Consider the following 12134-nt stretch of genomic DNA (forward strand, 5'->3'; position numbering starts at 1 on the left):
TTTTCAAAATAATGGATTTGAAAAAAATCTACATTGTACATCATAAAAACAATAATTCTTTGAAGGTTATGGTTAAGGGCCTATGTGTGCGTGAACTGTGTGTGTATGTGAGCGTTACGTAGGTACGTAGGTTAAGTACAGGGAATTTAACACCAGGCTGTCAATTAGTAGGTTCAAAAATTTGACAGAGTGGGCTCTCTATTTCCTATGTATTTATTACTTTTCTCTATGTGATAAACTAAATTTCATGCGGGTGAAGCCGCGGGCAAAAGCTAGAATAAAATAGAATGTGAGTCTTGATAAAGTGCATATAGTAATATGAAAATGGGTAAAACTAGTTAGCCTTATACCAATTTAGTGCCATAATTTGTTTTGTATTTTATTTATTTAAAAGGTCAAGACCAATCTAGTCGCGCTATCAGGGTTGCTATGTGAACGACAGTAGTGCCCTTATTTAATTTCTACTCTTCATTAAATTGGGCTGAAAAAGTTAAAATGAAAGGCATTTTAAGATTCCACACAACAATAATATTATGTGGCATGGAAATTCATGGAATGGAATGTAAAATTGCTAAACATATTAAATAATTTCTTGCAATGGAACACGCCAAACAATGGGAGGTTGATAAATGTCAAAGTCAGTCAGTCAGCCAGTTTTTTATTTAAAAACAAGGTCTGCGCGGCGTTGTCGAACGTTTCCCCAAGCTGTCGCAGCAGGATCGTAATGAATTTAATCTAATTACTGCGTGCGTCCCCGAGCGCAGCGCCAGCGAGCCGCAGTGCACGTCCCCAGCTAGCGAGCAGCGCATCAGGTGGGTTTGTTTACGTGCACGCCGCCATGTGATCCTCGACTACTGCGTCTCGGCCTTCGACGCGTCGCCGCCGCTCGATCGAGGCGCGGCCACGTGCTTTCTAGTGTAATCCAGTTAGTCGTTCGTCGGAACTCGCGGTGTAGTCGCGAAGAGCGCAGCGGCAGCGCTCGTCGCTCGCTGATTAGTGTCTTGGCGTGCGGTGGTGGTGCAGAGTTGACCTGTAGCGTGGTCTGTGCAGGTTGGAGCCGACGGAGCGCGAGCCGCGGCCGGGAAGCCACGACATGAAGCCTCAGGACGACTACAGGAACGGCGACGGTGAGTCCTTGTAACTTTGTCGCAGTCCTTCGCCTCATAAACGTTCTTACATCACAGATTCAGGGTCAATGTCGGCTTCCTTCCTAGTTTGCTTGTCAAATGTAATTGGTTTACTTTAACTACTTATAGTCGATAAAGTAGATTTTTTTAATTCACTTTAAATAATGTCAATGTCATTGACTACAGTAGGTATTTTTTGTATATTGCAAAAACAAACTTGGTTTTCTCATTGCAGAGCACAGTATTGTGATTTCACAAATTATATCTACTTAGTAGTTGACTGACTAAACAAGATTTGGTTGTTCGAGAGCAGTTCAATGTGGAGTCAATTGAATCAATTGGCTGCCAGAACTCCAATGACCATAACGATACCTAGTTGCAATTGCCCACTGTGATTAATGTCTCGGCATTTTTAGCAGTTTATTTTCCTTAACAGTATGCACCTACGTTGTTTCACTTTTAATCCCAACTAATATTATAAATGCGAAAGTAACTCTGTCTGTCTGTCTGTCTGTCTGTCTGTCTGTCTGTTACGCTTTCCCGCTTAAACCTCGCAACCGATTTTGATGAAATTTGGCATAGAGATAGTTTGAGTCCCGGGAAAGAACATAGGATAGTTTTTATCCCGGTTTTTGAAACAGGGACGCGCGCGATAAAGTTTTTCTGTGACAGACAAAATTCCACGCGGGCGAAGCCGCGGGCGGAAAGCTAGTTATCCATAATTTCAGAACATCATTTTAATTTATTATATGTAATGTGGCAAGGGCAATTACCAGATAGTTTAAAGAGCTTACTGTTATCAACTGATATAGTGCCTGTAACAGTGTAGTAGATAACCAGCAGTACATCAACACAGCCAAGCAAAATATACTGCCAAGTGCCTACCATTAACCACAGAAGAAGTAATATGTACTTATGTTCTTTTGAGGCTGCTTTATTCTTTACCTCATAATGAAAATAATAAGTTCAGCGAAGTTTCATAAAATGAGACCAACTTGACTACTTTTATTTACTTTTTTATTTCTATTCTAAACTTGTTTACAACACAACAGGTGTTTGCATGTCAGGCCTAAATCATATGTTATTGACTAGTAAACATTCTATGATTGTACATTTTATTGGACTTAAATCACAATGCTGGAGCTGGTTTAGGGAAAATAATGAAGTAGTGTGATAACTCAAGGAAAATGTGTTTTGAAGAGCAAGTGGTGATTTATTTATTTGGTACACCAACAAAGTCACATACATAATACAGTTCATACATTTTAACATGGTTTAACACATCTGTGATCTGGAGGTACTCTCTTTATTGACTCATCATAACTACAATAAACAGTAGACTTAGGCTGGGTTGCACCATCTAACTTTAACTTTGACAATCGTCAAAAATCTGTCAAACTCCATACAAAAAACACTGGTAATTGTTATAGTTACGGTCAAAGTTAGGTGGTGCAACTCAGCCTTATAGTTAGTTGAATTAGCTGGAACTTCACTTCAAGTACTCGTTCACAAGCATAATGCATTTAGATTATAGGTAGCTTCAATTATTATATTAGTTTCTGTTTGTTACATTATTGTATCGAATTACATATTAGAATTCATTTACATTATCACATTGCGAAAAATCTTGTGATGCAATATTGATTTATGGTCGCTGAGTATTTTTTTCTAACGGGTAAACTGTCAGCGTACCCTACACAGTCAGCATGTCATTGTGTTCGTGTGTCGGGCGCAGACGGCGGCGGCTGCGGCAGCGCGTCGGGCTCGGAGGACAGCTCGGGCGCGGAGGGCGCGGACGAGCTGTCGCTGCGGGACGCGGCGGCGCCGGCGCGCGCGCTGCTGGCGCTCAACGCGCTGCGCAAGTCGCGCCAGCACTACGACGCCGTGCTCGTGGCCGACGGCGCCGAGGTGCCGGCGCACCGCGCGCTGCTGGCCGCCGCCTCGCCCTACCTGCTCGAGGCCTTCCAGGCGCCGCCGCCCGCCGGGCCCGCGCCCGCGTCCGTCGCGCTGCGCGTCGAGGGCGTCGACGCCGAGGCGCTGCGCACGCTCGTGGAGTACGCCTACACCGGCCGCGCGCGCGTGCGCGAGCCCGCCGCCGCGCGCCGCCTCTACCGCGCCGCCTGGCGCCTGCGCGTCGAGCCCGTGCGCGCGCACCTGGCGCGGGCCCTGGCGCGCCGGCCCGCGCCCGCCGACGCGCTGCTCACGCGCGCGCTGCCCGACCTCGAGCCGCACCTGCTGCGCGACCTCGACGCCTACATCGCCGACCACGTGAGTCCGCCGTCCGACGCTCCGGCCGCACCGGCCGTGGCCGTCCCGACGGAACCCGACCTGACCCGCGTTCCTCTGCCCGCAGTTCGACGAGATCTGCGCGAGCGGCGCGCTGGCCGCGCTGCCCAAGATCAACATCGAGATGCTGCGCGAGAGCAGCGCCGAGGGCGGCGAGGAGACGGCGCCGGCGGTGGCGGCCGCCGCGCTCACGTGGCTGCGCGAGCGCCAGGCCGCCGACCTCGACGTACGTATGAGGCCCCGCGGTGCGCGTGAGGCGGCGACGCGGGAGCCGGTACCAACGAGCCGTGTGTCCGCAGCTGGAGGAGCTGTGCTCGCGCACGCACCTGCTGTTCGTGGACGCGCGCGGCGCGCTGCGCGACTGCGGCGAGCTGCCGGCGTCGAGCGGCGAGGCGCCGGCGCTGGGCGAGTACCGGCGCGAGGCGGCGGAGCGCGCGCGCGGCGGGCGGGTGGAGACGAAGGCGCCGGTGGCGGCGGCGGCGGGGACGGCGCTGGGCGCGCGCGTGGCGCGTGCGGGCGGCGCGGCGGAGTGCAGCGTGGTGGCGGCGCGCACGGCGGGCGGCGGGTGCACGCGCGCGCTGGTGGCGCTGCGCGGGCGGCTGGCGGCGGCGCGCATCTCGTGGCGCGCGGCCGGCGGCGGCATCACGCGAGGCGGCGTGCTCGGTGAGTGCCGGTTTCCCTGTAGCTGGGGGTGGTGGCCTCTCAGGCCACCGTCTACGTATATAAGACTCCATTGAAAAAGATGTTAATAAAAGTTGAAACTTGTTCCAAATCGTTTTAACTGAAAGTAGGAGGCTGTGACCGATTTGTGTCAATCAATGTGTATTTGTTAGTGACGCACGCGGTGTATCTTATTGTTGTCGGTTGAGTGACTCTGAACTTGACATGAATTTGGCGGTCGTTCAAACGAACCCGGCTGCCGCCGCCCGGTTCAATGACAGCTCGTTTATTCAGTGGAGGTCCAGAACGTACTGTTGAGCTACGATTTATTACGTTACAAAATATATTGACCATTCACGTGGTCGGTACCGTAGATTCCAGGATTATTATTTTATTAATAAATAATATCACTTGAGATCCCATATTCAGTTACCGCAATATTGAAGTTTTTTTTTAAATAGGTCGTCAAATAAATATCTAAATGTAGTTGTTCCAAAAGAGAAACCACTCGACGCGCACATTTGATGTATCATAATGACGCAGCCACCGTCGGTCAAGGTTTCCAATTTATCATTCTTAATCTTATCACAAAACGTAACGTGACACACTCGTGTATTTCGAAAGCTTAACAAAGATAGATATTCGGGTTTGAGCTGGCGTCTGTGCAGGCGGCGCGCGCGAGCCCGAGGGCGGCGACCGGCTGGCGGCGCTGTCGTGGGCGCGGTGCGCGCTGGGCGCGGCGGCGCTGGGCGGGCGGCTGGTGGCGTGCGGCGGCTACGACCGCGCGCGCGTGCTGCGCGCCGCCGAGGCCTACGACCCCGCCACCAACACGTGGGCGCCGCTGCCCGACCTGCGCGGGCCGCGCGCGCGCTTCCCGGCCGCGCGCCTCGGCGACGCGCTGTTCGCGCTCGGCGGCAGCGACGGCCACGCCGACCTCGACTCCGTGCACGCGCTGGCCGCCGGCGCCTGGACTGTGCGCGCGCGCCTGCCGCTGGCCCGCACGCACGCCGCCGCCGCCGCCGACGACGCGCGCCGCCGGCTCTACGTCATCGGCGGCTGGGCCGGCGGGCTCAGTCTGCGCCGCGTCGACTGCTACGACCCCGACGCCGACGCCTGGGCTGACGCTCCACCATTGATCACTGGTTCGTTTTTTCTAATTTGTTAGATAATTGTTAAAGCCTGGTCCGTGAGCACGTAGAATCCTGTCCAATGACCCTAAGATGCCCATCCTTGTCGCTCGCACGTAATTATGTTGCTGTCACGCTCGCACACTCACTGCGGACGCGCGTCACACAGTCGCGACAGCAATATAATTACGCGCGAGCGATAAGGATGGGTAGTTGAGGTCATTGGACGGGATTCTACGTGCTCACGGACCAGGCTTTAGACAGAAATTTATTTATTTATTTATTTATTAGGTACACCAACAAAGTCACATACATAATATTCATACATTTTAACATGGTTTAACACATGATACGTATATGACCTCCATTACAGGTATACACAGCATTTCTTTTTGCAATGTTAGGGTAATTATACACTAGTAAAAATCTAGTAGAAATCGTTCACTTCTGTGTTTAATTTTGCTAACCCTCTATTTCGTGCGCGCAGGGCGGTCGCAGTGCGCGGGCGTGTACTGGGCCGGCGCGCTGTGGGCGCTGGGCGGCTGCGACGCGTGGCACTGCCTCGCCTCCACCGAGACGCTCTCGCTGGACGCGCCCAACGCCGTCTGGACGCCGGGTCGGTGTCGCACGCTCACTCGCTAGCTTTAGACACTAAATATAACAGAAGGTAAACTCCATACTGAGCGCGCTCGAGCCACGCACACATAGACGCCGCTCACGTACGCGTTATCGAGACTGTCTTGGACGAATGCGAGGCGCGACTGCGTTCGCTTGAGAGACGCTGCTCACGCGTTCGTAAAATTATTTTGTTTGTGCGAAAATTAGTGAACAACAAAAAAGGGGTATCATAACATTTGTTAAGTAGACGGTTGCTTACACTCAACGTTAAAAACTAAATTTTCGTTTTTGAAACGTAACAGTTGATTCCGGGAGGTAAGTGAGGTATTTATTTGTATTTCAATAGTTCGTTTAACGTTGACAAATTGAAAGCCAACTCATTTATTAGGAATATCGAATTGTTTTAGAGAGGTTTTAGGAATTATTGGATAATAGTGTCAACCACTCAACTAAATACTACTTCTTTCTCGTGTATTTATTTGCAAACTATTACTATAATAACGTACTAAATATAACTGCATAAGTATACGTGGATATCTGTTATTGTCTTTCTTCCATAGTATTAAGAGTAACATTTTTCTATCATAACGAAATAAACGCAACACATGATAAGACAACCCTAGCGCGACGGCCGAGCGTGCGAGCGAGAGAGGTATGCAAAGCGAGGTACATACATGAGTTTACCTTCTGTTATATTTTGTGCTTTGGAGCTTTGAACGAATGATATTATAGAGATGAGACGTATTTACTAGAACAGATCCACACACTAGGTATTTTACAGTACTAGGCGGCACCTATTCCATTTTTTAAAATACTTGATCCACTTAGTATTTTATAAATTACACGATTTCTGACCCTACCCTGAAAGTAATAGAGGTTATTATTGCGTAATCCGTAGTCGTGTATTACGCGCACCTAGTATTTCTCGCTAAGCTTATGTGCGAACGTAGAGATTCACTCCGTCTCTGTCTGACCAAACAAATTTGAGCGCGACGAAGCAAACGCACACAAACGTAGTCAAACCATATTCATGTAAATAAGAAAAAAGTATGTAAAGGAGAGGAGAGCGTATCTTTACCTTAAAGGCCGGCAACGCACCTGTAACGCCCCTGGGTCTGCGGGTGTCTATGGGCGACGGTAATCACTTACCATCAGGTGATCCGTTTGCTCGTTTGCCTCCTATCACATAAAAAAAAAAAAAAAAAAAAAAAAAAAAAAAAAAATATTTTTATGAAATTGATATCTTTTAAATACGCCAAGTATTTTAAAGTCATATTACTTGTATCAGTCCGCACTAGTCGCGTCAAGTATGCTAAATTACTACGTACTAGGTTGAACAGGTATTTGGATCGAGTATTAATAAATACTTGGAATAGGTGCACCTAGTATCAAATTTACCTAGTATAACCCATCTGTATGATATTATCATGTAGTGGAATAAGCTCGTGGGGAGTCAGCGGTAGTGACGTGGTATGGTGTGCACTGCGCAGGGCCGGCGCTGCCGACGGCGCGGCGCTCGGTGGGCGGCGCGCAGTGGCGCGGGCGGCTGGTGTCGGCGGGCGGCTCCGACGGCGCCGCCTCGCTGCGCCGCACCGACTTCCTGCTGCCCGGTGAGACTCGTTCCTTCACAGCTGTACGACTGCACCCGGTGGGCGGCGCGCAGTGGCGCGGGCGGCTGGTGTCGGCGGGCGGCTCCGACGGCGCCGCCTCGCTGCGCCGCACCGACTTCCTGCTGCCCGGTGAGACTCGTTCCTTCACGGCTGTACGACTGCATCCGAGCGCGTGTCGTTGACCTGTTCACTTGCGGCCAGGGTGGAAAAAAATCATGATTTTTTTATTTTAATCAAAAAAATCGTGATTATTTTGATTTATTTGATTTTTATTACATTTTGCAATCATTGCCTTAGTTTTTCATGCGGGAACAAGCCAAAAAAAGTAAACTGTGTAAGATGGTTTGTCATATTTTTACTGAAACAAGAAAAAACTTTCGTCAAAAACAGCTCGTTTTAAGTGGTGTCCGTTTCCATTACATGAATACCTATCTTAATACAATTATCAATTTTATTATTTTTTTTCGCAGAAAGAAAAATATTTTTTTACCAATTTTACATACAAAACGACTATATTTTCACACCTAAATCAACATTGTTTTCGAACATTATAGTTGATTAATATGCACTCCCAGTGTTGCATTAATTCCGTTTTCGGATATTGATTTAAATTAGTGATTTTTATAAAAAAAATCATGCAATAAAAATCGTGATTTAAATCATGCAACCCTGGTTGCGGCGCAGGCGCGGACGCGTGGTCGGCGGGCCCCTCGCTGCGGCGCGCGCGGGCGGCGCTGGGGCTGGCGGTGCTGGGCGGCGCGCTGTACGCGGTGGGCGGCTTCGACGGCAAGCAGTTCCTGGCCTGCGTGGAGACGCTGCGCGAGCCCGACGCCGAGTGGACCACGCTGTGGGCGCCGTCCGCGCCGCCCGCGCCCCTCGCGGCCGGCGCGTCTCCCGAGGAGCCCGGCGAGAAGCTGTACTGATAGCGGCCGCCTCGTGCCGACCCCGCGCTGCGATCGCCGGCTTTTACCCGTGGTCCCCCCAACATGTCCCCCTGGTGGGTCCACGGGTAATTTTTTTTACCCGTTGTCCCACCGTTCTGAACAGTGTTTGCCAGTGGGTCTACGGGTAATTTATTTTAACCATGGTCCCACCGCACTGAGTGGCAAACGTTGCATGTCACCTATGTCTGGGATGAAATATCAAACGCCGAGTAGGATATGAGTGACTTTAACCCACATGTGTGATGTGATTCATCCCAACTAGTCCCAACTAATCCCAACTATATCCTAACTAATATTATAAATGCGAAAGTAACTCTGTCTGTCTGTCTGTCTGTCTGTCTGTTACGCTTTCCCGCTTAAACCTCGCAACCGATTTTGATGAAATTTGGTATAGAGATAGTTTGAGTCCCGGGAAAGAACATAGGATAGTTTTTATCCCGGTTTTTGAAACAGGGACGCGCGCGATAAAGTTTTTCTGTGACAGACAAAATTCCACGCGGGCGAAGCCGCGGGCGGAAAGCTAGTATAGTATAAAGATATTATGGTGCCGTACCTACCTATAATTATTTTCTATATTAATTATAGATTTTTTTATAATATTATAGATACCTAGGCTAGGTGACAAGCAATGTTTGCCACTTAGTGCGGTGGGACCATGGTTAAAATAAATTACCCGTGGACCCACCAGGGGGACATGTTGGGGGGACCACGGGTAAAAGCCGGCGATCGGACGCTGCGGAGGCGGGTAGGTCCCGGCGCGACGTTCCGATCGCGGGCGACGCGCGTGGAAGCGTCCCGTTGCGAGGGCGCAGCTTCTTTTCGTAACGGAGCGCGTGTGACACGCTGTCTGTACGGCTAGCACGAAAAACTTTCGAGTTCAAATCGTTTGCGTACTCGAATCGCCATCAAAAGATTTAGTAAGAAAACTACAACAGCGCCCTTGTGAACGTGTCGTAAAGTGAACTTAATATGAGATGTGGTTGCACGAAACTTATTTTGAGAATCAAAATTGTCACGTTATTGTTTAATTCGAAGACTGAGTATCGAATTTTATCGAGTACGCAAACGATTCGAAGACGAAAGCTGTTCATGCTAGAGGTACTGAAGTTTCTATTTCACGTTTACTTATTGTCTGACTGAGCAGACTTCAAGTTGCAGTAACCGTTAGGTTGATAAAATGAGAGTATTCTATTGAATCATGTAACAAAAAAAAACCATGAAAATGTCTTCGATATGGATTACTTTTGCGATAATTGATCACTAAATAATTTGGACAGCGTAATGTGTATTGGGTCACTATGAATTAAGATTAATGGCTAACTAATCTGTGAAGTCACGCGAGCGCACGTCGCAATTTCTATTGATATACTTCGCTACGATAGGCTACGGAATATATGTAAGAAGTGAGCACCGTCATCAATAAATTATATTAGTGAGGTTTTAGGTGTTATCGTGTAATATTCAAGTGTACAAATAATCTTTGTTATAAAATAACATCGTATTTTGTAGTAATTTTGAAATATTTTGTGTACGATCAGCGTGTGTAAGAGATACTTTATAAAATGCCGTTATTGGTTGGTTAACAAATGTTTGTTCCTGTACCGGCGCTCGCTCGCCGTGCCCGAGCACGCGCCGCCCGGGCCTCGTCCCGTGGCCTGGCAGGCACCCGCGTCGTGGCCTGGCAGGCACCCGCGTCGTGGCCTGGCAGGCACCCGCGTCGTGGCCTGGCAGGCACCCGCGTCGTGGCCTGGCAGGCACCCGCGTCACGGCCTGGCAGGCACCCGCGTAGTCTGGCAGGCCGAGGCCCGACGCACGGCGCGACCCAGTGCCTTCGTTTGTTTCCGCGAACTTCACCGACAAAAGTTCTTAGGGACGGTTTCATTGTGATATTTAGAGTAATTATGTTCGGTCGCCGCGCCGCTGTCGTCGGCCGTCGACGTTACCCTGGTTCCGAGATTTCGTCTATCGGGACTTTGTTCCTTTGACCACCAGACGTATTACATTTTGATTTTTACATGACGAGGCATACACTATGAATAAATATTTGAATAGACGGGATCTCTGAATCGGGTTCACCTTTTGACTATGAAATGTGTTTCGAGACGTTTACCCGCTGTGCGAGCGCTGACCGAAGCCCCGGGACTAAGTTTTATATGTATAGTTTAGTCGTGCGGTGAGATGGTTAAAGTAATTAGATATTGTGACATCGCGGCGCCGCTCGCGCGCCATTGACCGAGAAAGCATAAAACAAACTTGCCATACACATGCGCGCTATACGACTAGTGTAGAGCGGCGCCGCGACCCGCCTCGGCGGTCACAACTAGATTGTACGATTATTTTCTGTACTAGGTATTATAATTTGCGTCCTACGCTGTTATTTTATTTTTACTTTTAATTTGAAGACGCCCCGACCGCGCCAGATCTTCGGGCTTTTACTGTCCTGTTAACGTAATTTTAGAAAATTCTAATTTATTAACATAAAGTTATAAAACGGCGGTCTCCTCGTCTTCATCTAACCAAGTGTTACGTACGCGGTGATTCACTCCTTGCATGAACGAACCATGACTTTTACTCATTTAGATGTAGTTGTACAATCACTGAAACCTGTCATTTACCTACACAGTGGCCTTGCCGACAGTGAATTGGCTGTGACAATGAATACTAATTTTGCGTAAATTAGTATGTAGTAGCGACGTTACATGGAAACGAGGAGATCTCTGTGCAGCGGTAGCAATAAGATAAGTACCTACTTAGATTGTGGCGGGCGGCGCGGCGGGGCGCGCATAGTTAATATTTACACTAAAAGACATTTAGCAGAATGGTCGAGGTCTCCACACCTCACGTATTCATCGCCGTATAATGTGCACACAAAAGGAAATGAATTTTGTATACTTTTAAGGAGCTTAATGAAATTGCATTTAAGAAAAACATTCCCTTTACGATGCTTTTAATACAATGAATTTTACACGTTTTAAAATAAGCAACCCTTTGCATTTATACGATTTTAATATTGCGATATTGCACGATGTTGGTGTATTTTAAAATCAAACGGAAGTGAATGCGCGAGGTGTAGGGCGAGAGAGCTTGTATGTATTGTGTGCGTGTGTGAGTTCACTCGGAAGAAATCTTCGGATTGGTCCCCACAAACAAATCCAATAACGCAATGATGAATACGCGGCGTTTTTATTGCGTCGATATTTTTGTGTTATGGATAGGGGGTCCCCTCTTGCAGCCGTAAAAAAATAGGATTGTGATAAGGAGTGTCCAATTTTAGTATAATCCAGTCCATAGACAGATCGTATCTCTTGCCGTTGTCACAGGGTGTTTTTTTACTAAATACTAATTTCATCTAAATTGCGATCAGTTTTTGGGTTGAATTATTATAGTAATTCATAAGGTCATCGCTCACGTGAAGTTTCATTATCTTATCAACATCGCCTTCACTAAATATAAACCGACCACAGGCGAGAACTGTTGCTGGTTCCAATTCTACAAAAAATAGCTATTTTCATCTTTGTAACGGGGCGATGTGAATCCGGTAATGGGGCATGCTATGCCGCGGCTTTGATCCGGTGGGTAATGGACAGTACGCGATGTCAATGTCGTCTAAAACGAGAGCCGCGAAGATTTCTTCCGCCGTGGAATGGCTGCCCTTGCCGCGATGTGCGTTACTACTGTCAGTATTCAGTATTGTTTATGTTTAACTCAATAAATATTCCATTTATTATTACAATCGTGTTTCTTTTCACATTTCCTGGGGAT

At 48.4% G+C, this 12134-nt stretch overlaps 1 protein-coding gene across 1 annotated transcript; it reads left to right on the forward strand.

Annotated features, from left to right (window-relative positions):
- The first annotated feature begins 231 nt into the window (after window positions 1-231).
- Window positions 232-12105, forward strand: LOC135082998 (influenza virus NS1A-binding protein homolog A-like). Its single transcript, XM_063977759.1, has 9 exons — window positions 232-289; window positions 1051-1127; window positions 2863-3395; window positions 3481-3639; window positions 3713-4076; window positions 4742-5215; window positions 5688-5816; window positions 7309-7557; window positions 8113-12105. Coding segments are annotated over exons 1-9 (2226 nt in total). The 5' UTR covers window positions 232-287; the 3' UTR covers window positions 8352-12105.
- The last annotated feature ends 29 nt before the right edge of the window (window positions 12106-12134 follow it).

The sequence above is a fragment of the Ostrinia nubilalis genome, chromosome 22, assembly GCF_963855985.1.
Source record: "Ostrinia nubilalis chromosome 22, ilOstNubi1.1, whole genome shotgun sequence".
Lineage (NCBI taxonomy): Eukaryota > Metazoa > Arthropoda > Insecta > Lepidoptera > Crambidae > Ostrinia > Ostrinia nubilalis.